Source organism: Lepidochelys kempii, chromosome 25, assembly GCF_965140285.1.
Source record: "Lepidochelys kempii isolate rLepKem1 chromosome 25, rLepKem1.hap1, whole genome shotgun sequence".
Taxonomy (NCBI): Eukaryota; Metazoa; Chordata; order Testudines; family Cheloniidae; genus Lepidochelys; species Lepidochelys kempii.
In genome coordinates, this window is record NC_136404.1 from 19,171,975 (window position 1) to 19,199,715 (window position 27,741).

Consider the following 27,741-nt stretch of genomic DNA (forward strand, 5'->3'; position numbering starts at 1 on the left):
CAAGGGAAACCCTGCATGGTTAAGACTGAGGATCTTAGGGGGTTCCAATTTTATATTAAGGTTTAGTGTTCCTGCATCTGATGGAAACCAGTGGGCTTAATTGGGTTTGTGCCATTATAGTTGTGAGTAGAGCCTTCATCAGCCATTCAGGTTCCTCCTTCCTCAGTCTTGTACATTTAGAAAATAAAAGTAAACAATGAGACAACAGGGAGAGAGAAGTTAAATATTGTGTGGCAGTACTGAATGTGTCTCATTGTTTTAATCAGGAGATGTGATGGGCCCTACGCTTAACAACTTGGACAATCTTCTACGATTACCATTTGGATGTGGGGAGCAGAACATGATCCATTTTGCTCCCAATGTCTTTGTCCTAAAATATCTGCAGAAAACCAAACAACTCAGCCCTGAGGTGGAGAGCGAAGCCACAGATTATCTGGTGCAAGGTACTTCCTCAGACTCATAGACTGTAGAGACATAAAAGACCTATCAGTAGTCTAGGTCAACAGAGCATATTACTTGTTTAACATTGTCCTGTCTAGCCTGAAATATCCTGAGTGATGGGTCTCAAACAATTTCCCTGTGGAGATTATCATACAGCCTCATAGATATCAGTGTCAGGAAGTTTTCCTTGGTACACAGCCATATTTTCTCTTCGTATTTACTCCTAGTTATACATTCTTTTACTCTCCTAAATATTTTCTTTCTCTCCTTGTTGTTTACAGCCTTCAGATACTTGTGGAAGGTTATTGTGTTTCCATTAGTCATTGCTTAGCCAAGCTGCATGTATTTAGTTTTTTTTAATTTTTTTTTCTAAATGAATCCTTCCAGCCCTCCAACCATTTCTGTTGTTCTCTGAACTCCCTCCAATTTGTCAATATCTTTTTAGTTACAATTTATCCAGAACCAAATTAGTATCCCAGGAGCAGTCATTCCAGAGCCATATGGAGAGGGTCTGTCCCCACCCTGTTCAATGTCATGTCATTTCTGTGTGTGTAGCCTAAAGCAATCTGCTTTTTCAAGTGTTTTCTCTCTCTGCATTCAAATAGGAAGGGTGGTTTGTACAGAATGGTTTGTAGCTACACAAAGCAAGGCTCCCAGGAACAGGAAAGAATTACGAGAAAATTATTAAAAACAAGAATCACCCACAAGGGGATGGACATGGCCTGCCTTGTGCATGACTCAGACAATAGCCATGTCATGGAATCATAGGTGACAGGGTTAACTGAGATTCCTCAGAAAATGTAATCCGTTCCCTGTACGTATCAGCAAGAGCCCTATGTTATTTGCCTTTAGGGACTGGGCCAGAATTATTTCACTTGGTAGTTTGCTGTGCTCTCTGCTTGCCCTCAAAGTTAGAGCATTTTCTAATAGCCAAGCTCAGTTTCTCATTTTTAATAATATTCAGTTTTAATTTACAACCTTTCAAATGTTTGGGCTTCAAACTCGGCATATTAATTTACCTCCACAGAGGAAATTCCAAAAGGCTTTAAACCTTCCTGTGCTCTCTGGGACCCCTGCCAAGTAGCAGGTTCTGATGGAGAAAGCCCTTGTCCTGCTTTAAGAAGGCCTTTGCGCCTTACTGAGCAAGAAAACTTTCTTTTCCCTCTAAAATCCCATCCATCAAAGAGCAAAATCATAGAACCTATTATCACTTGCAGTTCCCAGCTCCTTCCCTTAATCCTCAGTGCTGTGCTGGGCTTCTTGGTAAAATTTCTACCTTACCACATCAAAGTTCTTAAAAACACAGATGAACTCTAGAGAGATGAAGTCTCTCATTTTTGCACCTCTCCGGACTGTAAAAAGGGATGCATAGAAAATGTAAGAACAAGCATTCATAAGAGCAAGCAAGATGTGAAATGGTTCGGGAGAGAGGTCTAACAAGCAAAGAAAAATTAATGTAAGAGTAACAGCCAAGGAAAGTGTAAGAAGAGTGACATACAGAAACTTACCAGTAGTTACCAGCAAAATGAATCTGAATTGATTATTTCCAACATGAATACAATCTGGTGATGAAGAAATACTTTTCAGCAGTAAATTGTATCTGAGGCTTATGTAGGGAAGATCTCAATATAAAGGAAAAGTCAAATTTAATGCAGCAGCTATTGCTGGTCTGAGAAGAACATCTTTGTCTTTGATTTCTGGGTGTGAAAAGGCTTCACCTGCCTCCTGCAAGCTATAGAACTACTGAAGAATTCTGAAGGCAGTGACTTTTTGTTGCATTATCAGTAAATATGTGTATTGACTTAGCTGTCTGGATGCACAGAATTACAAGCCAATTCCTACCACCAGCTTGCCTTAGTCTCTTGTCTGTGTCTGCACTCAGAGTTGAGCTTGGTGGGTAGAATGGCTCCAGCAGCAGTTGAAGAGATGTTTGTAAACCTTCTTGCCAACTCTGTGACCCCACTTGTCATGGTAATGACTTTTTTCAGCAGAGTACCTTTTAGCCCAAATAGGCCAGTTTAAGCAGGGCTTGAATGCAGCACTTGTATCTGATGTGAACTTAGGCCTGGTCTACACTACAGTTAGGTTGATGAAAGGCAGCTTACCTTGACTTAACTATATAAGTGTCTACATTAAAATTTTGCTCCCACCGACGTAACTACCCTGCTATGCCGACTTAATAACTCCAGCTCCATGAGAGGCATAGAGTCAATGTCACTGTAGTTAGGTCAACGAAATGTCAGACCATATCTACACGTACAGCAATGCAGTTGTGCAGCTCTCCCGCCAGGACAAAAAAACCCTGCAAGTGGCATAAACTGTGTCGGCATGAGAAGCTCTCCCACCAACATAGCACTTTGCACATTAGCACTTATGTCAGTGTAACTTATATCACTCAGGGGGGTGGATTATTCACACCCTGAGTGACATAAATTTTGCCTACATAAGTGGTAGTGTAGACATAGCTTCAGTGTAGATGCTGCATTGCTTAAATCGACTGATACGGGCTTTCACAAGCCATCTCACAGTGCCCCGCACTGACAGTACAGTGCTTGTGGTGAGGACATGCACCACCCACTCATGGAGGATAGGTCCATCAATGGCTATTAGCCAGGATGGGCAGGGTTGAAAAACCATGCTCTGAAGTATCCCTAGCCTCTGCTTGCCAGAAGCTGGGAATGGGTGCTGGGATGTATCACTTGATGATAACCTGTTCTGTTCAGTCTCTCTGGCATTAGCCACTGTCGGAAGACAGGATATTGTGCTAGATGGACCATTGGTCTGACCAAGCATGATTGTTCTTATGTTCTTAAGGAGCATAATGTGGGCATGCAAAAACAATTTAATTACTGTGGTGGCTGTATGCCAATGTAACTTAGGTTGACATAATTTTGTTGTGTAGACATGCCCTTACCAAGGAGGCTGCAGGAGCTAGGAATTTTTTAGAAGGGTGAAGTAATGTGAGGGGTTGATCTTGTTCTCCCAGAAACTCCACCACTTTCCCTTTTCTTGGTATGTTGCTGTGTGCACTGATTTTATTCCACAGTAGCACCCTCTCAGAAACACGCTTCAGAGCTTGAAGACTCTTTCTTTTCCTCTTTTGCCCATTACTAATATAGAGCACTCCTAAGTTAAACTAGATGCTCCAACCAATATTAAAGGCTTGGCATTCAGAGACTCAATCACTTGGCAAGGTGACCTTGGGGTAAATGTGGTTACCTCAGCCGCTGTTCTCAGAAGTATCTGTACTTTACTCTGATTCTTTCATTTTCTTCACTGTTCCCTTCGTCCCTTTAGGGCTCCACAAATGAAATAATGTAAACTTTGATTTATGTATTTGAATATTAATGTGATAACCGTGGATTCTGTTTTTGGTTGCTCCCAGAGTCTCTCTCTTTCACCAAATTGGGTTCTTCCCCTAAGGCTACTTTTGCATTATCTTTCTGTGGAACAAGTGGATTTTATTCTCTTACTTTTATCCATATATCCTATAAACCCCCAGTCCAAGCTTTTCACTGCTGGACCATAATTAATTTCTAGGAATTCAATTGTTTTCTATTTTACAAACTCACCCAGCTCTGCTCTCTCTAAAAGGGAAACTTTTGGAGGTTATGGAGAAGCAGGGGGAGATGGACAGCCACTGATAGGAGGTTATACTGCCGTCTGTATCTGCAGAGGTCAGCAAAGCTACTCAGTCCCTGGAAATGAAAAATTAATCCATTCTCATAAAGATGTCATGCAGCATGGAATGAAAAGTCTATTTATGGGTCAGAGGATTAGCCAGGCTCCAAATGTCTCTCTGTCATGTAGCCTCTTGCACATGTTTGATACATCTCCATATCAGAAATGGCCATTCTGAAGGATTTAGATCCAGTGGACATTTAAAATCCTTGCCAAAATTACTGTGTATTGGAGTTTCCACATTATTGAGACTTGGCCCAATTTTATTAGCACTGACGGTTCATGATTACAAGGGAAGTAGGTTTGGTGAAAGGTAAATTCCATCCATTATAGCTAAAATGCTAATCCCAACTTTATCTTTGGCTTTTGAAGGACGTTCACGTAGGGAGCACTTGTACATTAAGGTGACTGCTCTAAAAGGATGCATCCTAAAATGGGGTCCCGGTATTTTCTCTTGATCTTCAGTATTTAACTTCACAATAACTGTTAGGTTAAAATGTGCCTTCTGTAAGACAGCCCCATCAGCTAGGAAGGGTTCAAATAAGTTAAGACCCCAATGACTTAGCTATTGCATGTCTCAAGAAACTGCTTGCCAAGGTGGTCAATCTTATTGTTCTCCAAGCTGACTTTTCTGCTCAGGAATTCTTCTCAACTAAAGGGAAGAGAAAGAAAGTCCTAATAAAAGGAAGATATGACTGACAAGTGCCATCCCATATATAGACATGCAAAGAGCCTCCAGCTGGGCATGGAAAAGAGGCTAATAGTAGAAGAAGTTATATTTTGATCACTTGTCTTCAGGAGATGTATGGAGACTTATAAATACTAGCCTGTAATAAGATTTAGTTAAGGTCTATTCCACACACACACACACAGGGTTGGCTCTACCATACACAGCAGAACAGGAGATTGCCTTTGGCAGCAGAATCCACCATACCAGTGTTGGATGATCTGAGTTTTCATTCAGTTTAAACACTTGCTTTTCTAAGGGCATGGCTACACTGGAAACTTCAAAGTGCTGTCGCAGGAGTGCTCTCCCAGCACTCCTGGTAATCCACCTCCACGAGGGGATTAGCTCCGAGTGCTGGGAGTGTGGGTCCCGGTGCTCAGAGCCTGTTTACACTAGTGCTTTAAAGCGCTCTGACTTGCTGCGCTCAGGGGGATGATTTTTCACACCCCTGAGCCAGCAAATTAGAACGCTATAAAATGTAAGTGTAGCCAAGCCCTAAATTGCTGGACTCCCACAATTCTTTTGTGATTTCCAGGTTACCAACGCCAGTTGACCTATAAGAGACAAGATGGTTCATACAGTGCTTTTGGTGAGAGGGACTCCTCAGGGAGTATGTGGTAAGTAAGTCGCTATTTAAAACAGAGTTAAAAATTCAGTGTTTGCCAAATTGAAAAGGACATAATTGGCAAAAAGGACAATAAGTTTCCAGTTTGTGTCAGGATGTTGCACATAGCAGAGAGTAAAAATAATATTTAATGGCTAGAAGCCTGCTAATGCTCTACTGCTGAGTGTTTTGTGATCCCACATTAGATGGGTTTTGAGGATCCCAGTTTTGAGGATGTTAGTTAATGCATGTTCCTTTAAGGTTCCAATGCTGTCATTTAGGGTCAGATTCTATGCCATAGAACTGCATAGGCAGTGCGTGACCTCAATAAGCACCTTCTTACTTGAGAACAGAACCCCACCCAGGCTGTGTTGGGGAGATGGCAGGGCACCTCCTTCAGGGCAGGAGGGAGAGAATGGAGCACATCTTTCAGTGGACTCCAGCTCCACCTGGATGAAACAGAACAGGATGGATGGATGGATTCCCCAGGAAACTGAACTGCAGGGCCTTTCAAGGTACCAGTTGTGCTGAGGCAGTAGATGGAGGGGGCAGGGTGTTCCAGTGTTCTCTAGAATGCCCCTCATTCCCCAAGACTCTGCTTTACCTCAGTGTTAGCATTCACTTGACTAAATGCAGCACCTTAAACTAAAAAGTTTTCCATTTGGTTAATTTGCCTGCACTGTCACTCAATTTCTTTAGCTGCTCTGAATTTTCCTTTAGATTGACTTGCTCCATGAACTCATTTGAAGGGGAAGTAGAATTTCTGTGATGATGATGCTTAACTTTTTTAAAGATAATAAACTCTACTTTCATCTCAGAGCTGGCATCTTTTAGTCCCTAGATATAAAATACTGTAACACACCATTACTTAACACTCGAAAAATCCCCTGCCAGGAAGCCTGCCTCCTACCCTCCCATTCCTGCGGGGCTTGTAAAATGAGTGATTCAGTCTCCCAAAACCGGCTGGAGTTCACACTTTTTGCATGTCAGAGGTTTAGAATTCTAAAAGCACTTCTTCTGTGTCTGCTTAGATCCTAACGCTCAACAGAGACAAACTTTAGCAGTGGTTTGAATTTCCAGTTGTTTTATTATCAGTAAATAATTAAAATAGGGGAAATTACAATATTTTCCCTTTTTTCCATCTAGTATTATATCTGAATTGGTAATTGTATGCATCTTATTTCAAAAGCTTGAGTCAGGGAGCAGCTAAACACCTGTACAAGAGAAATTAATTCCAGCCAATGACAATGTTGAGTCAAATTTTGGCTCTCTTTCTATTTATGATATTCTATGGCAGTAAGTTACACAGGCTTAACTGTCTTTTTTTATGGGGTTTTTGTTGTTGTTTTTAAATGCTTCTCAGTTTAAAATATGCTGCCTTTGAATTTCATGCAGTGTCCCCTTGTTTTGTGTATTACCCAGAAGGGTAAATAGTGCCCAGTGTATCTTCTCTACACCATTCTTTTTTTTGTATATTTCAATAGTGTCTCCTCTTCTAGATTTTTGAAACATACATTTCCCAGAAGCACTATTTCCCAGATAGTGCTCTGTGTTCTTATTCTCAAGAACCTGCTGAATTTGTGTTTTCAGGCTAACAGCCTTTGTTCTCAAGTCCTTTGCGCAGTCTCGTGGATTTATTTTCATTGATCCCAAGGAATTAACAGCTGCAAAGGACTGGATCATCCAGCACCAGAAGGAAGATGGCTCGTTCCCTGCTATGGGTAGAATATTAAATAAGGACATCCAGGTAAAAACTATAGAGACTTAGAATCATGCAACAAATGCGTTTTTAGAATGTTACCAGGGTTAGAGGTAGTGTAATCTTATGGTTCATATGATTTTTGTGTTAAAGGGCTATGATCCTATGGGAAAGAAACTAAAGAGGGGTTTCAATAAAGCAGTCTGCTGGGGCTTAGCTGTGTGCCACCCTTTGAAAATCCCACCATGGCACTTGGAAACTGCATCTCAACTATGAAACTCCATGTCTCAGATGTGTTACCGAGCCATGGACCGGGCAGAAAGTTGCAAAGGGGAATTGGGTTTCAGAACTATAGGCTCACCAAGTACAAATGTGAAAGGGTCCTATGGCCTTAGCCTTTGTCATGGTTCCAACTTATTCCCTGCTTCGCTTCCAAAGTCCTTCCATGCAGCGTGCTGCTGTTCAATTTTCACCCAGTTGTTTTATGTTTATCCCACTCCAGGGTGGAATCCATGGCAAGATCTCACTGACAGCATACGTAGTTGCAGGTCTGTTGGAGACAGGCATCACCTTTGAGGTAAAGGACTGAACAGCAGCCATTAAAATAGCTAAGAGATTATTTCTTGTGCTCGGTTTTGAAAATTTCCTTTTTGTTGCTTGGCTTTGCATTTTTTTGACCTGCGGAGACTTTGTCAGCTGGTTCTGGAGGTGACAGTCAGACACCAGAAGCTGTGGTGGAGTCTTCCTGACTTATCTAGAGTTGAATGTCTCAAAAGAATCTTTTCTAAAGTTAGCAATGGAGATTCCTGCAACCTCGAGTTGTCAGCTTGTGGCTTGTTCCAGAGGAGCAGAGCTGCTCTCTCTAAATCCCCTCCAGCAGCAGGCAGTTGTTTCCACATAAGTTGCTGAGCAGCTCAGAAAGGCAGTGAACACAATAAATATGAATCTGTCTCTATGCTCCTCTTTGTCCTGATCCTAATAGGTGGGTTTGCTGGCAGCCCCTGCCAGATAGCCACATTCATGAATTCTACAGCCTGTGATTCCTCAATTAGGGTATTTAAAATTATCAAATGTCTTAGAGAAGAGTCACTTTCCTGTGATGTAGTGGAATGTAAACTCTGCAGCAAAATGTTCACCTTTGCTGTAATGCAATTTCCTGGCGCTTAATACAAGGCATGTGTGTGGAGAGCCACTGCTTTCTATCACTCCAGAAGGGTAGGAGGCAGCCAGATCTCAGTGATCAGAAGATCTCTTGGATTACCTATTACATTCATCCTGAATCCCCTGTACTGTGTTACCTTTGTTAAATCCAGCAGAGGAAGCTGATTTACTATCTGAAGAGTGTTCATTTGGATGTGTGAATGAGTTAATGGTCCTCAGTCCAATTTCTGTTGGATAAATAGCTGTGTCCCAAAAACCATGGCCACAATTGCCTCAATAGCTGCTGATTCTGGTAGGCTGAAAATTGAATGCCCCTTGGAGACTGAACTCTCCTCTCACCTCCAAGAATAGGCATTTGCAGGGCAGTGTAAAGCAGCATATTATTATTTATTTATTTTATTACAACTGTAGGCACTACTGTAACAACAAACACCTGCCCCCAAAAGTTTACTGTCTAAGTAGACAAGGCAGAAAGGGAAGTAAAGACACAGAGAGGGGAAGTGACATGCCCAAGGTTGTACAGCAGGTCAGTGGCAGAGCCTCCTAACACTGACTCTTAATCCAGTGCCCTACCCACTAAAGCATATGATCACCCCAACTTTATAGAGCTGTTGCCTGTGCTGGACTTGTGTAGATAAATGATAGATTTCACTGTCCATTTCTGTCAAGCTGTTGGTACATTAGTAAAAAGAAAAAGAAATATATCCCTGCCTCCTCATTCCAGCAGAGAGGACAAGCTCTTACTGTTAATTAACTATGGAAGCCTTCTGCCATATCACTCCCCAATGTGAACTGGGTCCCATTTGATTAATTTAGGTCTTGAATGAGCAAGGTTCTAAAGATTAATTTTATATATAATATACAAAATGTGGGGTTAGTGCAGGGGTGACCAGACTTTCCCAAACTGAGCCCCACATGGCCAACTTGCTAGGAGCTACAGAATTACAAAAATGGAACAGATTGTCTCTTATGTTGAGGTGCAACCTGGTACTGATGAGGTGGGGCCTGAGGTCTGCACTGTAGAATTCTGCAGGCTACACTCTGGCCACCCGGACTTCAAATATTGGACAAAGTGAGTTCCCCAAACCCTTCTGAATCTCTGTAGATAGCATGTTGGAGCCTGCTACTGATCTCACACACACTCTTTCTCTGGACCCTGTTTGTAATCACACATTGCACACACTCAAAACTGCTGAGCCAAGCATTCCCTGTGGGGAGGGAATGACAATAAATATGTTATGAATCTGATACCCTGTGTCTCTGTAGAGAGAAAGGTCTGTTCAGTGTGTCTCTTTGGTGTCCCCTACTCAGACATGTTGATTTCCTGTTCAGACATAAAGCACCGTTTTTAAGGGGATTTTTAAGTGCCCAGAGGAGCCATGAGGATCTCTTCAGAAAACCTTTGTGATTGATGTGCTCAGCGTGCTGTAGGCCTGTGCCTTGCAAAGCTCTCAGAATAAGGCCAGCCTGCAATGTGCTGAGCACCCTTAATTCCGGTTAGACTCAGTGGGAGTTGAGGGTGCTCAACACTTTGCAAGATCTGATCCTGAAAGTGCTGAAGCAGCGGTTCTCAAACTTTTGTATTGGTGACCCCTTTCACACAGCAAGCCTCTGAGTGCGACCCCGCCCCACACTTATAAATTAAAAACATTTTTTAATATATTTAACACCATTATAAATGCTGGAGTCGAAGCGGGGTTTGCGGTGGAGGCTGACAGCTTGCGACCCCCCCCCATGTAATAACCTCACGACCCCCTCAGGGGTCCCAACCCCCAGTTTGAGAACCCCTGTGCTAAAGGAGTTAGTCACCACCCCCTCTGCGGCAGCTCCCCTTTATGGGAAAGATAGGGCAGGGAGGGATGTTCTCTCTAGGCCATTTCTAAGTCAGATAGCCCCAGAAGTTCCAGTTCATTACAGTCTGGTGGTTTCCCTAGGGGAGATCTGCAAGTGTTACTAATGATCTGAGCTTGGAAATGAGGAAGGAAGAAGGTAAGTGTGACAGGGCAATCAAAGGAAACCCAATTACATCAAATCCAATTAAATTATTTCTATAAATTGTTAGAGCTTTGTTCCTGCACAGTGAGGTCATTGGGGGAGTTAATAAAACATGTCTGCTGACTGTGGTGGCCCTGGGAATCTTGGCCTTTATTATCATTTGGTATCTACTAGATGCTCTGGAGTGTAAGGGACCCAATCAAATGTAAAGCAGAGACTTCACTGCTACTAAATATCTTTGTTGTCCATGCTGAGTCCTACAGGGGAATGAAGCCTCTTCAGCATTAGGGGAACAAATATGTCTCAGCAACATTAATATCTGGATCTTTCTTGCTGTGGTGTTAGTCCCCATTTTTTTAACCCTGGAGTCATGGCCCTACTTAGGGAAAGGAAGGATCAGTTGGTTCTGTACCACTAAGAGCAAAGTGCATGTTCACACTGCTTCCCTGATGGACACAAGTTCAGGAAAAATGTAGCAATCTCAGCTCTGGAGATGCAGGTGCTAGTAATATAGCTGGTCTTTTTCCCACTCTCCCCAATTTAGGAAGAAAAAGCAGCAGTTGCCAAAGCAAAACACTTCTTGGAGTCCAACTTGTATTCTGCAGAAGATCCCTACACCACAGCCCTGACTGCATATGCCCTGACTCTTCTGCATAGTCCCTCTGCTGCAGTGATGTTGCGGAAAATGAACAGCATGGCCATTATGCAAGGTATTGTGCACCTGAGGGCCAAGCTGGCATGCCCCTCAAATAACTTCTGCTGCTCTGAGGCTTCTCAGACAATGAACTCAGTACAGGCCTCCCCAGGGCACTTGTGGAAACAAGCTAATAGCACTTGCCAGCGAGAACAAGTGATCTCAGTTATCAGCCTGGGGAGGATATATCCTCTGAGATGAGGGCTTCCTCATAACATGAATCGACCTTTATAACATAATTCTCCTGATTCTCAGGATACAGGGCAGAGTCCTTCAGCTACAGGCATTGGTTTGACTCCACCTTCCCTAGCTTCTAGCGGTACAGGTATGAGTGGTCTCTGCTGTGAGCAGTGTAAGTGCACCAGAGACTTTGCCGTGCCACTGTGTGACATTTATCATCCTTCTCTGGTGCCACAATACTTGATCAGTGATGCAAGATCTGATTCTGCAGATGGCTCTTCGGAATGCAAAATTCAGCAGCCTGCCAGCATTAATCCTCTCTTTCCTTCTGCCCCCAGCCAAAATAAATCCCTCTTTACAAATTGTTCTTAAGCACCAACAATGTAGTTAGCACTGTAGGTAACCCAAAGGAATTCATAGTCCCTGCCCCGAGAAGCTTACTCTGTAAATGGAATGACAATGCAGTATAGGTTGTGGTTCAGTTTTAGACCAAATATGTGACAGCAGAGTTTGAACCTCCCCATGTCTAGGGAATAGCTTTAACTTCTTTACTGCTTTACCATTCTAGATGGCTTTACCCACTGGAGCTTAATGGGGACTCTGGTTACTGATGAAGATACATTCATGGGATTTAACGATGGGCTTTCTCAATCAGGTACCCCTGTTTGTGGTTATTTATGATACTCCTGTTGGGGGAAAGACTGGGATTATTCTCTTTTGTTTTATATAATGCCTGCAGTGTGCTAACTGCTTTTCAGGTAGGTAAGAAGGGAAGGTCGCTACCCTGAGGAGTTCACATGTGAAGGCAAAGGAAGGGGAATGGGGTGCAACAAAAGTCCAGTGACTGAGTGGGGCAACATTCACACTTCTTGTTAGTTGCATGTTTTTTATAATGCACCCTAATGTCCCTTTCACCCTCCTTATGTCTGTCTTGTTAACAATTCAGAAAAGGAGCAGGAGTCAAGAGCAGGAGAGGGCAGTGGCCAGACATTAAGAGAACTAGGAGGTGCAGAGCTGGGTGTGGCCCATGCATTGCTGGCATTTCAGCCCCTGCTGTCTCACCAGCTCTCCATAAAGCTTCATAGGAGATGGTGAATAAAATGGGGAACTATGAGCCTTATGGGGCTCCTCAGGGGAGGAGTCATTTGCCATGGAAAATTAGAAGTCAAATATACTTAATTTTACAGTAACAGCTATTTGGCCTGGGATTTTCAAAGGACCCTAAGAGTGAGTGAGGTGCCCAGTTTCCATTGACAGTCAATGAGAGATGGCCATCTAACTCCCTTAGTCTCCTTTGAATATGCCAGCACTAATAATTAACTATTTAAAACCCCAGGCTCCATTATCAAGATGAAAAGGTGTAAAAATTAATGGAGTAATCGTTGGGCCAGGTCAAAAAAGACCATGACTCTGCATGAAAAGTCCGATGACAGAGATGCAGAGTCAGCCATGCAGCTTGGGTGGCATGTAGGGGAAAAGGGAGCCAGAGTAAATTTATGCAGGGGCTAAAAGTCAAGCAGAAGGAGCTGTGATCTGATGTGCCAGAGGAAAGCTTAGACTGGAAGCTGACACATGAGGCCCATTTTGGAAAATGTCCGATGTAATTTGGGTACAGACATTTTTCACTGCTTCATTTGTCTCTTTCTGCCTTGGACTCTTTGAACCCTGAAGATTTTTTTAGCTTGTGAAACTACAGAGAGGTGATACCTAGCTCAGCCCAGATTCCCTACTCCAAATGTGGTTTTGATTGTTTTCTCTTTCAGTTGTATCTGCAGAGGTGGAAATGACAGCCTATGCACTGCTGACATACACGCTCCTGGGAGATGTGGCCTCTGCACTTCCAGTGGTTAAATGGCTGTCGCAGCAGAGAAATGCACTTGGAGGATTCTCATCTACTCAGGTGAATTCCTGGCAGCCTGTGTAATTTCATCATAGAAATAAATGCCAATGCAAACTGACTGACTAGGGACTAATCTGGGTTAGGTTTCATTCTGGAATGTAGGAGTCATGCTAAATCCTGGTGCAGAGAATACCGCACAGTGCTGTTTATCACACCTTTCGGGTGTGAGCAGCAAGGAGTGAACTTGAGTGTCTCTCTCACTTTCTCTGAGACTTCTGAGGGAGGAAGAGGTGCAGAGAGAGGGGAATGAAGCGATTCCATTTACTGTCTAAGCAAGTGCAGAGGAAACCTGAACTGTCAGATGCTAATGAGTGTACAGCACGTTGCTAGTTCATAAGGTTGGTGCTCCTTGGTTCTTCACTAACTGTCTTTTCCCCCAATCCCATAGGATACATGTGTAGCTCTGCAGGCTCTGGCTGAATATGCCATTCTTTCTTATGTTGGAGGAGTCAACCTTACCATTTCCCTGGCTTCCACTAATTTAGACTATCAAGAGACTTTTGAGCTTAACAAGATGAATAAGAAGGTTCTCCAGACTGCAGTGGTAAGTGGGTGCCTGAAAAGATACAACTTCCTCTGCTTTAATGTTACTAGTTTCCCAAAGTGACCGACCTGAATTTGGGTTCTGTGTTGTAACTCAGATTATTTCAGTGGGGGGGGTGGGGGGAAATGGGCTGGGTATTTTGCCCAACCTCTGATGGGAGAGGCAGCAAAATGCTCAGTTATGAGAACATCCTTCATCACAATGGATGCCTGGTGTTTGGTTTGGGATCATTACCACTGGCTGCTTGCATTAAATATAGGGACTGAGGAAGAATCTGCCATTTTTGTTCTGCTTTTATATGGTTCCATGTAAACTGGAATGCTCTGTCACATAAAAACCAAGGCTGACATGTCTTAACTGTGGATTCTCCCATGCTTGTCCCTAGATCCCCAGCATTCCCACTGGGCTGTTCGTAAGTGCCAAGGGCGAAGGCTGCTGTCTGATGCAGGTAAGGGGCTTCCGGGCTGTGTAAAGGAGCTGAGAAGATTACATTTAAACAGACAAGACAGTCTATTAAACATTCATTTCTTTCCAACCTCTTCCCCCAGTGATGAATTGGCATGACTAGCCAACAAATAATCCTCTCTAAGCCTTTGCTTTGTCTCTTTCTACTGTCTCAAGGAGGGTGGTACATGAGGGTGTGACTAGAAGTGACTGGGGTGACATTTAAAAGTGAATATTTAGGTTGAATGTCAGGAAATGCATCCTGATAGGGACATATCAAGCTGTGGGATAGTTTGAAAGAACATAAGAACAGCCATACTAGCCAGATCCATTTAGCCCAGAGGTGGCCAAACTACGGCCCGCGGGCCACATTCGGCCTGCGGGACTGTCCTGCCCGGCCCCTGAGCTCCCCACCGGGGAGGTGAGACCCCAGCCCCTCCCCCACTTCCCCCGCTCTGGGCGGCGGGGCTGCGTGCTCATGCAGGGCCGCGTGTCTGGCTCCGGCCGGGTGGTGCAGCTCCAGACATGCTGCTCTGAGCAGCATGGTAAGGGGGCCGGGGGGGGGTGGATATGGGGCAGGGGATCCCAGGGGGCAGTCAGGGGACAGGGGGCAGTTGGGGGGGGGCGGTCAGGGGACGGGGAACAGGGGCTGTTGGATAGGGCAGAGGTTTGGGGGTGGCAGGGGATGGGGAATAGGGGAGGTTGGATAGGGGGTGGGGTCCCAGGAGAAGGCGGTCAGGGGACAAGGAGCAGGGGGGGTTGGATGGGTGGGGGGTTCTGAGGGGGTAATCAGGGGGCGGGAAGTGGGAGGGAGCGGATAGGGGGCAGGGGCCAGCCTGTTTGGGGAGGCACAGCCTTCCCTACCCGGCCCTCCGTACAGTTTCGCACCCCGATGAGGCCCTCAGGCCAAAAAGTTTGCCCACCCCGATCTAGCCAGTATCCTGTCTTCTGACAGTGGCCAATACCAGGTGCCCCAGAGGGTATGAACAGAACAGGGAATCATCAAGTAATTCCCTGTCGCCCATTACTAGCTTCTGGCAAACAGAGGCTAGGGACACCATCCCTGTCCATCCTGGCTAATAGCCATTGATGGACCTATCCTCCATGAATTTATCTAGTTCTTTTTTGAACACTGTTATAGTCATGGCCTTCACAACATCCTCTGGCAAAGAGTTCCACAGGCTGACTGTGCATTGTGTGAAGAAATACTTCCTTTTTTTTGTTTTAAACCTGCTGCCTATTAATTTCATTTGGTGACCCCTAGTTCTTGTGTTATGAGAAGGAGTAAATAACACTTCCTTATTTACTTTCTCCACACCAGTTATGATTTTATAGACCTCTATCATATCTCCCTTAGCTGTCTCTTTTCCAAGCTGAAAAGTCCCAGTCTTATCAATCTCTCCTCATATGGCACCATTTCATACCCCTAATCATTTTTGTTGCCATTTTCTGAACCTTTTCCAATTCCAATATAAGAGATTATAAGAGATTCTTTTTGGTAAAATCTCCCATCTGTACACGTTAGTGTAGGTTTGGCAGCTGAAATGTCATTGTGAGCAGTGGTGTTACTGATGCAGGATGTTACTAGTAAATTGCTCAAGGTTCCCCGCAAAATGTCTGAGAGTCTAGTCTCTGCTCTCATCTCTCTGGAAGTGTCTGGTGATGCTGCAGGGTCTAAACAATGCTTTTATTGCTTCATAGTCAATGGCACTAAAATCAGACCTGATTTCCTCCCCCTCCACCCCCCCATTTGCTGCAGATTGATGTCACTTACAATGTGCCTGACCCTGTTGCTAAACCAGCTTTCCAGCTTCTGGTTAACCTGAAAGAGCCCAAATCAGAGTGTCATCGGCAAACTCAGCATCCCCTACGGCCCCTCTCTCCAGATGAAAATCGCTCAGAAGCCTCCCACAGAGAACGGGCACTGGTGGATGATGATGACCCAGCTTCTGATCAAGATCACCAGGAATACAAAGTGATCCTGGAGACGTGTACTAGGTAGTGAAATCCCTTTATTTCCTTCAACATGGCTCTCTGTACAGGTTGGCTAAGCTTGTTATCAGCAGATCCTTCCACTAGTCCTTCCATTTCAAACCACTCCCAGATGTTCTTCCAGTGAGAATTGCATCCCATCCCTACATCTGTGAGGGTTTATAATGTGTTTTTATGGGATACATACTGTTATACTGTTCTTGCTGTGTTGTCCTTGTCTCAAATCAAGTCAGACAGAACAACTCGTTTTACTTGTCCTAGTAGTCTCACTTGATTTGCTCAGGTGTTGAAGCCAGAGTAACAGGTAAGATAGTTTGTGTCTGAGGCACTCATTAATAAATATCAAGTGTTAAGAGTTTCAAATAAAGATAGGCAGGGAGAGTTTATTATTGGAATGGTTCCATCAATAATTTATACTGATTCAGTAGGACACATGATTAAGACATTTTTAATCTGATTTTTTTTTATTTTTTGCCTTTTCTCTCACTCTACCTCTTTGAAACTGATGTGTTTTCTTACTTAAACTACTTTACTTCCGAGAGTGTGCACATTGGTTTGTTCTTGTAGTATGCTCATGAAAGCTGGGCTGTGCATACTTCCTCGATATTATATGGTTACCTATGAGTGCTTGGTTGCTGGCTTTGATATTTTTAGTTTTGAAGCACTTTTTGAGAGGAGGAAAAACATGCACAAAGAATTTACCAATTGTTGTATAGAAAGGAGGTAACATTTGGAGACTACTGGCTCTGATTAAACCTTTATATATTTATTATTGTCTCTTACAAAACCTGAAGAAAACAGACTAAACCATTTCATTACATCAGGTGCAAAAGAAAAAGTTCCAGAACATTTTCCAAGGCTATATTAATGAAAGATTCCTTAGAAACCTAAAGGAGTTAGGTAATGCCAGTTAGGTAGTTCTACATGAAACATGGCCATGGTTCTATAAATATTATTAACTTGACTCTAATTTAATGTTTATTTGAGTTGCTCAGGCCAGTCTGTTCAGTTTTGGATACAGAAACTCTAACAAAGGATGCTGGTTGCCATGGTATCAGTTTGGAATCCGATTGCTGGTATGGCTCTCTGGTCACTATGGTAACAGTGCAGTCTATGAGATTATTTGGTTGACATGGTTCCCCAGAGCCGACTATTTATCTGCTTGTTTCTTATTAAAGAATGTTAGAAATTAGTTAGAAAAAATGTCTGGAGTGATACCAACACACACTGATTTTCATCCCTAGCACTCAAAATGCTTTGTAAAGGCTGTCAGCAGCCTTATCCTCATTTTACCGGTGGGAAAACCGAGGCCTGGGAAAGAGGAAGAGGCTTGCCTGTAGTATTACAATGAGAGAGTTGCAGGGACAGGAAATAGAACCTCGCTTTCCTGACTCTTTCCTATGCTGAATCCACCAGACTTTCACCCCCAGCTTGAAATCCTGCCCCTATTGTCAACAGATTGCTTTGGTTTCAAGGAGGTTGTGGTAGGGCAGGCTGAAGGGAAGGGAAGCTCAGAGCTAGAGTGAGGAGGCATTTACAAATGTCAGAGTGCACAGCAGATAAAACTGAAAATTCACCAAGTCTTCATATCCCTGTTGCAGTTCCGTGTCCAACGTGCCAGGCGCTGGGGTTCTAGAGGTTAAAGAATTATCTGGTCCGGATGCCTGAAATCTCAGCAGCAGTAACACAGTCCCTCAGTGCCTCATCATAGCAGTGGGAATGTCTGTGCGTCCTGCCTGCTGCCACCTCCTCCCTGCCAAAGAGTTGGAGACAGTCCTGAAAACAATCTGTCAGAGTGACTCCAAACAGAGATGGGACTCTCTTGTCTCTAAACTCACCAAACCCTTCTTTCTGGCTCTTATGTTATGTTGCTGGCAGTCATGATGCTAACGAATGCCAAGGCCCCATGAAATCCCCAGGTCTGGCCCCACATAGACTTGCATTTCACAAGCCAGCTTTATGCCTTCCTCCAGCAGCAATGTCTGAGTGGCAAGCAGCTCAGGTCCTACTGCACCTTCCACCGCAGCATTTTGCTGGGGACCCTGAAAATTGTCTGGCCGGTTCTGTGTAACCACAAGAGCCTGTCCAGGTTCTTTAGCAAACTCTCCCTGGCTCTGAGGTTCTCACCTGCTGCTTTGCCCTCCTGGCTCTGGGAGCTTTGGGTGTATGATCAGTGGAAGAAGGGGGTATTTCTCAGGCCTGTTGAGTTAACCGGTATCTGCACCAGCATCTTACCGGATAGCGCGGTCCCTGTGCCTGCTCTGCTTTGCGCTCACGCAGCCCATTTGTGTCACCAGTCCAGCTACATTATCGTAGCCAGGCCCTGACTCTGCTATTGCACGAGCATCTTATGGGGAGGCAAGTTTGAAAGGTTCTTCATCTGTTCTTTGAAGATGTCTGTAACTAAGGAGGCTGCCTTGCATCAACACAAGCTTTCTGCTGTCATTTCTGAAACTTCTGCCATAGGAATTGCTGGAGCAAAGACAGAAATTTGAGAGGAAGTTCAGGGTGAGGAGATCGAAGTCTTGGACAACAAACAAAAGCAAATGAGATCTTCCCTGCCCCTTAGTCCCCCAGTAAACATGCTCTTTAACTCCTTAGATGTCTTCCCCTGTAGAGCTTGAATGGGAGGCATTTATAAGGATAGCAAAGGGAATGCATCAAGCTGGAGTTGTTACACAAGAGGGAAATTGTTTATTTTGAGGAGTCAAGTCCTCAGGATATTTCCTTTTTGGGGTGAGACTGAATGACTATATGAATTTAGAGCAAAGAGAGTGCTCTACTGGAACAGGAAATGCCACTTTCTCTCTGAGGAGTTAGCTGGGTCTACATCTTAATTGCACCAATCTCCTTGTTGCAATAGTGCCCCTGTTTCCATGCTGTGAGGAATTGAAATCAATGAGCATCTGCCCTCTTTGTAACATACAATGGACTGGAAGGATTCTCCTCCATCTGCTTGTGTTTTCCCATAGAAATATGAGGAATGACAAGTCTTATTTTCTCTGGTTTTGCTGGAGGCCTCACTGATGTTGCAGAGGATGATGTACATAGTGAGCTCTCTCACATTATCTGAACAAGTGAGGGTGTGTTATCTGTAAGCTCTTTGGAGCAGGAACCATATTTTTTTTCTGTGTTTGTACAGTACTTAGCACAACAGAGTTCTGGTCCATGGCTCAGGATCCTGGACATTACAGTAGTACAGATAATTATTAATAATAACCATAATGATAAAGACACTCTTTTCCCTAGGTGTCAATTAGGCATTGGAATGAATTGGATGTTTACAAAATACCAGTTTTAACTAGACTAAAAATCTTCCCTTCCATACTGTGCAGTTTTTGCTCTTTTGTGATATCACATCCCTAATTCTCCAGTCACCATACAGTCCCCAAAGTAGACAGGATCCAAAGTCCTATTGATAAAAGCGGACGGAAAAAACCACACCCATTTGCTTCCCCCTTTGCAGTCACCTTTAAGATATTGCTCAGTGTTTCAGTTCAGCCCCTTGGTTTACTGGCCTTCAACAAAAAGAAAAGGAGTACTTGTGGCACCTTAGAGACTAACCAATTTATTTGAGCATAAGCTTTTGTGAGCTACAGCTCACTAATTTTAGCCAACATCGTCTTCACCTCAGAACAAGGTTTCCTAACCAACTGTTTATAGAAAGTTCTGGACGAGCAGGATTGGATGGCTTGGGACCTGGTAATAGGACATGAATTCCTTTAACCCCAAGTAACCACTTCCAGCCCCAAAGGCCATGTTGGGGAAAGGCCATCTGGGGTCTTATGTATCCTGATCTCACTTGGCACTAATCAGTATCCTCGTTGAGAGCCACAGCAGAGAAGCCAAGGACTAAACTGGCTATGGAGGCATAACCAGCCTGTCACCCCTGCTGGGCAAAGCACTTTGGCAGTGGGGAAGATGGCACTGCCTCTGTCCATGCCATACCTGTTCTTGTCTAACAATGGGAGCTCACTCTCTAAGGATACGTCTACCCAGCAAAAAAACAAAACAAAACCCTACGGCAGCAAGTCTCAGAGCCTAAGTCAGCTGACTCTGGCTTGTGGGGGTTGCGCTACAGGGCTAAAAATAGCAATGTAGATGTTCCTGTTTGTACTGGAGCCTGGGGTCGTAGACCCTCCCCCCTCACTGGTTTCAGAGCCCTGGCTCCAGCCCGACTGGGGGAGTCTACAATGCTACTTTTAGCCCCATAGCACAAGCCCAAGTCAGTTGATGTGGGCTCTGGAACTCACTGCCGCGGGGTTGTTTTTTTGTTTTGTTTTGGGTTTTTTTGCTGTGTAGATGTGCCCTTAGGCACTTTTCATATATATATATTACATTGAGCCCAGTGTGTCTCTGCATTTCCTTTAAGATATGGCCATGCTTTTCTATTTACAGAGACGCAGATAAAGCCCAGAGCCTTGAAGTTTATGTTTGTGATGCTCAGTAAGGGCTTTGGATTGTATCATGAAGTTCTGCAAGTGGTGATCCTAAGGCTGAGTTATTCCATATAGAAGTGGCTGAATTCCCATCTTGTCCAGGGTGACAAGACATCACAAGTGCCATGGGCATTATCTGAACTGAGTCTGTGTATTTTTAATTACCCATCACCGTGCTATCTAAGTGCAGGGCTGGGGAGAGGATTTCAGAGTTTGTGCCTAGAATGCCCCCATATCCACAAAAGTGGATCTGTGCAGAGCTGTTGCATGCCTGAGCTACCTTTTTGCGTTGTTTCTTGTTTGTAATATACGTTGCATATGTGTGCCAAGGTCACCAATCCAGGCACTGCTCTTTCTTATGCCTTACTCCATTCCCAGCAGGCCACTTTAGGGAGAAGCAGAAGCATTTCCTCCCACAAGGAGCCATTTCCCTCTGTCAGCAGCGCACTTGCCCAATGATGTCCAATAATTAATAATTAGTCTAGCAGCACCATGATAGACTGTATCCTTCTTGTCCTCTTCTGCCTGCCTTCTCACATCTCTGTGCTCTATGGGCTGCACTTAATTTTTGGCTAGCAAAAGCAGAGAGGAGTATGACGCTACACTCCATATTCTTTATTGAAATATGCTTATAATATGGATATGACATAACTGAGATATACTTTATGCAAGATGGGTCTTGTACGGTATGCTTGGAAAGGCTATGATTTACTGGATGTGATTATCCAATTTGTATGCATGTATCATGTCTGTATCTAAAGTTAGGAATATGGACTATGTAACAATTACAACTGGGGGTATATTGGGATAGACACCCACCATCAAATTTGATGAGCTATCAGGAAGCAACAACAAAACCATGAAGATACTAATCTCTCTTCCTCCTGGGAGGCGTGGGGAGGAGGGGGACTTAACTGTGACACTATTAGGTCAAAAAGAAAAGGAGTACTTGTGACACCTTAGAGACTAACAAATTTATTTGAGCATAAGCTTTCGTGAGCTACAGCTCACTTCATCGGATGCAGCTCACGAAAGCTTATGCTCAAATAAATTTGTTAGTCTCTAAGGTGCCACAAGTCCTCCTTTTCTTTTTGCGGATACAGACTAACACGGCTGCTACTCTGAAACCTGTCACTATTAGGTCAGGTGGTCTTGTTACCTGATACTAAACATTACCTGGGACTTCTTGTAACTTTCCACTGGAAGGGAAGGGGGATCAAGTTTGGGAAACAAAGGATTCTGCCTTATATAAATCCTATTTAAGGGTGGGGAAGAATGCAAACGGGACTCCTCCTCTCCATGGCCTGTTTGCCCAAGAAGAAAGACTGCTAAAGCCACCTGAAGGGAAGGCAGGGGGTGGGAGGCGGAGTCCAGACTGAAAAGAAATATAACTGGAACTCTGAACCACAGAAACTTTGCAACCTGCCTAAAATAATATTTAGGGTAAGAAATTACATTTTGTAACCTATTTCTTAAGTATATTGAGCTTAGCTTGCATACTTTGTTTTATTTGCTCAGTAATCTGTTTTGTTCTTTCTGTTATCTCTTATAATCACTTCAAATTCACCTTTTGTAGTTAATAAAATTTGTTTTGTTTATTATTAAATCCCGTTTCTGTAATTTCTAACTGGGGAGGAGGGGCGGCAAGAAGTCGTGCACATCTCTCTTCACATTGAGGAAGAGGGTGAATTTGATGAGCTTGCACTGTGCAAATATTTCTATACAGTGCAAGACAGTAGTATTTTGGGTTTGTCTCCTAAAAGGGGAGGGCACGTGAGTGCTGGGGGAGCCCTCTCACACAGAGCTGACTTCAATCTGTGTCTGCAGCAGGACGTGGCCCTACTTTGTGTGTGCTGCAAGAGGCCAGAGAGCCTAATTCAGCAAAGTAGGGAGAGGGAACCCAGGCTGATTGAGCAGGGGAGGCTCAGTTAAACCCCAGCACATCAGGTGGTCCAACCTGTCACTGGGAGCATTTATAAAACTAAAGAGAATGTGGCTTTTAGCAAGCCCTTCATTTGGGATTAGGTATCCTCTCCTCCTAGACTCTGTGTGTCACTTTTCTTTGAAAGTTTCTGTCTCAAGTCTGCTTCATCCCCAACTGCTCCAGGTATGGTTTAACTTAGTTCCTGACTTTATTCTCTCTCTTTTTATCCCCCCTGGGAAGGTGGCTGCATTCGGGATCATCAAACATGGCTGTCTTGGAGGTACCCTTGTTCTCAGGTTTCCGAGCAGATATTGAGAGCCTGGAGCAGGTAAGATGTTGTGATCAGAGTGCAGAGCATGTGCTTAGAGGTTGGCCATGGCTCTTTCATTAGCAGGGATTCCTTTTGAGGTGCTTGGGGAGGTAAATGCCATATTATGTGAGAAGAGATGTAATTAAAATCAGAGGGTAGGAGATTTCACTTGTCAGAAAATATTTATCTGAAGTGGGGAAACAGATGTTCTGAGTAAGATTAACAAATTTACCTAACTCAGCCAAATAAGCCTTTATTACTGTGCATGGCTCATGGTAATTAAATGAGACTCATTTGGAAAAGCTGAAGTGAAAATGTGCTCCAACAGGAGCTGTTTATGGCTTCTTAGGGGCTGTATTATCTCCAACATCTGGATTCGATTTCATTGGAGGCTCTGTGTCTTGGAATTTTTTTTTCTGGGAGAACATCATGTTTATTGCAAGCCAAACTGAGGTGGACAGAATGTGCCTCTTGCCCAGCCAGCTCTCTAGGAGGGAGGAACTACAGTCTTCAGATTCACTTTAGACTTTGTTGCAGCATTACACTGTTTTCATTGCTTTTTGATGTTATAAATAAAATTGTTAGTGACACTCTATCTGAAGAGAGAAAAGAAACTAACATGCTATCTCTGAGAAACAGCAAAAGAGCTAATCAGGAATTTCTCTACACAACAGACCTCTTCCTTTAATGGCCTTGTCTTTTCTGTATGTGTGTGTGTATGTGTGCGTGTGGGGGGGGGGCTGTGTTCATAACTCAGGTTAACTAACAAGGCACAATTCTAGTGAAGACAAGGCAGTTTAATTTGACTTACTAACTCACGTGAAGACTACAAACTGCCTTGTCTTCACTAGGATTGTACCTCAAGTTAGTTAACTTGAGTTGAGAATGCACCTTTTTCCCCCCCAGTGAAGATGAAGCCATTATGTGCATCTTCAGAGGGCTGCAGTTTGAGTCAAAACTTGCCCTCAGATATCACACGGTAACTGTCACTGAAGCTAGTGAGATTGTTTGTTAGGATCTGAGAATAGAATTTGACCTTTTATGTATTAGGAGAGCATGTATACTTTTGTGCAGATATACGTGCCTGTAATGCATGGAGCCTTTACTTTAAAAGAAAATGGAAAAGGTTTTGTAATATGGGTAGCAGGATAATGTGTGTGCACCCTTGGAGTCTCCATTCTGCCGTGTTTTAAATATATGCATTTGAAAATGAAGTCGTCTTTCACTTACAGGCTAATTCCTGAGTCTGGGATTCTCTCTTTCCCCTGCAACAAGTGGTACAGCCATAAATGCCTAAAGTGGAGTAGAAAAAGTGCAGGAAAACCCAGGTCAAATTGTGGGGAACCCTAGAGTCCTTGCTATAGAGATAGCAATGTTGAACCTCTCTTCTGCTTCTTTTTCACATACTGCAGAGGACGTGTGGGTAGTACATATGTTGCCTATAGGTAATGGGAGGTTGAATATCAGTATAAGGAAATATCACCAATAGGAGTCTCCCATATTGCTTTGTGGAAGATAGTGAGGAAATAACCGAGGGGCCTCTTTTGGTCTTGGTTTATGTTTGCAGTACTTCCTGTGGAAGAGCTGTAAGTAAAGGCAAAAGGATATGGGTGGAAAACTGGCTTAGGAACAGGAGGTGCAGGGCAGCTTCAGAGCACATAGAAACATTCCCAGTGGGAATCACTGTCAGGACCTCTTCTTTATTAGCCAGAGGGATGGATGATGAAGAAAATAGGTGAGCTGATACTGTTCTGAAAGAAGGAGGCTATTCCTTTGGAGGGGGCACATGCAGAGCAGTGGAGAGAATACCAGCTACGAAGGGCTAGGAGAGCTGCTGGGCTTATTCTCCTTGCAAGCTCTGAGGTTTCAAAAATAATGGAAGGGACTGATTGTTGCTAACGGTAAATTGTTCACACTGGAGAGGGGATCAAACACTAGGAGTGAAGTGCAAGCTCTCCTCTGCTGGAGAGAATTGCATTACACAAATGGGACTAAGTCTTTGGAATATGTTACTGAAAAGGGCAATTGAAGCAAATAGTATAAAAGAGTCTGAGAGCGGGTCCAGTTTTGTTTCTGGAAAAGCAAGGAGTGAAACACTAGGAAGCACTGGCATATTGGGCTAAGAAGCCATCCCCAGGGGCTCCTTATATTTCTGGTAGGGCCTGATGCAGCTAAAGAAGCAGTAGGAGCTCTCAGGACCCAGGACAGGCTGTGTTGACCTATCCTGTGCCTCCCCACAGCACAGGAACAGTGGAATGAGCCCTGGGGTGGATTTCCCTCTTGGGGTCTCAGGTGCTGACACTTTCTGGAGGCTGCAAAGTTTGTGTGTCAGTTAATCCTAGGATGGTTTTGGTCAAGAGAATTGTGTTCTGGTATAAGACTGATTTTGCAGCTGTGCCAGCCAGGTGTTTCTCTAATACATGGAGGAAATGAATTATTGGGGTTTGTTCTGCACACATCTATAGGTTGAGAGTTTTAAAGTAGGAGCAATTCCACTTCTGAACAGAGGGCCAGCACAGGGCCTGTTCACTACTCACGCCATCAGGACTTAGTGGTTTATGCTGGCACTCTGCTCAGCTTTACGAGTAGTTTGATGTGTGGTTAACTCCAGAGTGGATGTACCATGATCTAGGACAGGGGCCCCCAACCGTTTTCTTTCTGAGGTTCCCCCAACAAGTTATAAAAACTCCGTGGCCTGCCTGTGCTACAACCTTTTTCTGCACATAAAGCCACAGCTGGCATTAGGGATTTGCAAGCAAGGCTATTGCCCAGGGCCCCACATCACAAGGGGGCCCCACAAAACTAAATTGCTCAGGCTTCGACTTCAGCGCCAGGTGGCAGAGTTCAGGGCCCCGGACTTCAGCCCCGCATAGCAGGGCTTGGGCTTTCTGCCCTGGGCCCCAGCCAGTCTAACACTGGCCCTGTTTGCAGCCTTCCAGGAGGCCCCGGACTCCTGGCTGAGAACCACTGATGTAGGAATCAGGAACTTCTGAGTTTTAATCCCAGTTACCCCATGGATTCACTGTGTGACCTTAGCCGGTCACTTCTTCTCTCTGTGCCCCAATATCCTTCACCTCTAAAATAAGGATAATACTTACCTGCCTCGCAGGAGTGACTACTCTGGCAATTAGTTAATAATCGCACAGCGCATGGCACATGCGAAGTGGCCTGTACATGCTAACTGTTCTATGCAGCACCCAGGCACTTTAAAGATTGGATGAGTCAGAAAGGCCTTAGCCTTCCATTGTGTGGTCATAAGAAGCTTTGGGCAATGCACCACAAATCTTCCACAGAATATTTGAAACACGTGGGACCTCAGGGATTCGGGTGTCCCATTTAGCACCATTATGCGAATGTTGAGATACTGCTGGTCTCCCTTCCAAATGCTGACGTGCATCCTGGGGGACAGAACAGAAAAAAATGGGGAACATATCCAAGCCAGAGTAGAGAAGGGATCAAAGACTGACCCACACTGGATGTATTGTTAAATATATTAATATCTGAGAAGCATCATGTGCGAGTTTAATATCCCTCTCGTGTCAAACTGAATGATCTCTCCAGCACATTAGACACAAACAGGCATTTCTCAAGCACTGGGCACACAGGTCTGTCTTTGCTTCCGCTCTATAAACAAAAGTGTTTGTGGTGGCCTTTCCCATCTCCCCTTTCCCTAGATCTGATCTCCCCTGTTCCCAGTGCCCCAAGGGTTTTTGTCAGGGAGGCGAGGCAGTAAAGGATCTCAGTTCACCAATGATCTATTGTTGTTTGGGGGTGGATGGAGGGGTGTGCCCTTTAAGATTCTAGTTCCATAAAGCAACAGATAATTTTCTTTCCTTATTGCTGGGTGGGGGAAGAGAGTTGATTACACTTAGATTCATAGATTCATAGATACTAAGGTCAGAAGGGACCATCATGATCATCTAGTCTGACCTGCACAACGCAGGCCACAGAATTTCACCCACCCACTGCTGCGAAAAACCTCTCACCTATGTCTGAGCTATTGAAGTCCTCAAATCGTGGTTTAAAGACTTCAAGGAGCAGAGAATCCTCCAGCAAGTGACCCGTGCCCCATGCTACAGAGGAAGGTGAAACCTTCGTCTAATTTCAAGTCTAAACTTCCTGGTGGCCAGTTTATATCCATTTGTTCTTGTGTCCACATTGGTGATGAGCTTAAATAATTCCTCTCCCTCTCCCACTTGCTTCTTAGAATCATAGAATATGAGGTCCTCTAGTCCACCTCCCTGCTCAAAGCAGGACCAATCCCCAACTAAATCATCGTAGCCAAGGCTTTGTCAAGCCTGACCTTAAAATGTTAAGATTGAACCCATGAAGCACCCCAGAGCATGAATCATCTGTGCTGAGAGAGATTTGAGTCCCTGCAGCTCCATCTTCTTGCCTTTGGAAGCAGCACTGCGATTTGCATAGCTCTTACTGCCCAGGTGCTGATTCAAATTCAACCAGTCTGCAAGTTCTGTGAGCCAAACACTCCGCAGACAGCACCCCTGTCTGGGGGAAAAGTTGTTTGCATGGGAGAAGGTTCTGAGCAGTCCATTTCCACAACCCTCTCTGGGGCTGCAGCTGAGTGATTCCCACTGGAGATAAAAGGAGTCATGCAGTTAGAAGATCTAACTCCTTCAGGGGGCAATTTGCAAAGGTCTGTGGCCCAGTCTACCTTTCTGCAGGTGCTGTAGGTGGAGGTCTCAATTCTCACACCTGTAGCACTTGGAGGCATTGCACAGATTTGCACTTGCAGTTCAGTTGTGACACAAAATGTGCCTGCAAATTGTGCCTACAAAAGGAGGCAGCTCTTTTTAACACATAGCCCCAAATGTGCCTCTTGTTTGGACTACTTTGTTTGTCATTAGAGACACAAGATATTCCCATCTCTGTGTTTTCTTGCTGCTCCCACTCTCTCCTCCACTCCACGCACTTACCATCGTGTCCTAGGGGTTTTTATAAATCAGGTTTCCTTGTTAGGTGTTTGCACTCACAAGGGAATAGTGTAC

At 44.2% G+C, this 27,741-nt stretch overlaps 1 protein-coding gene across 3 annotated transcripts in view; it reads left to right on the plus strand.

The window, feature by feature from the left end:
- CPAMD8 (C3 and PZP like alpha-2-macroglobulin domain containing 8) overlaps positions 1 to 27,741 on the plus strand; it is a 91,433-nt gene that overhangs the window by 41,923 nt on the left and 21,769 nt on the right. For all 3 annotated transcript variants that reach the window (XM_073324643.2, XM_073324642.1, XM_073324644.1), the window contains 11 exons: positions 267 to 443; positions 5,385 to 5,466; positions 7,044 to 7,200; positions 7,655 to 7,729; positions 10,853 to 11,018; positions 11,751 to 11,837; positions 12,946 to 13,082; positions 13,471 to 13,626; positions 14,012 to 14,074; positions 15,830 to 16,068; positions 22,666 to 22,753. In XM_073324643.2, coding sequence (XP_073180744.1) covers positions 267 to 443; positions 5,385 to 5,466; positions 7,044 to 7,200; positions 7,655 to 7,729; positions 10,853 to 11,018; positions 11,751 to 11,837; positions 12,946 to 13,082; positions 13,471 to 13,626; positions 14,012 to 14,074; positions 15,830 to 16,068; positions 22,666 to 22,753 — 1,427 coding nt within the window. The remainder of the gene's footprint in view (positions 1 to 266; positions 444 to 5,384; positions 5,467 to 7,043; positions 7,201 to 7,654; positions 7,730 to 10,852; positions 11,019 to 11,750; positions 11,838 to 12,945; positions 13,083 to 13,470; positions 13,627 to 14,011; positions 14,075 to 15,829; positions 16,069 to 22,665; positions 22,754 to 27,741) is intronic.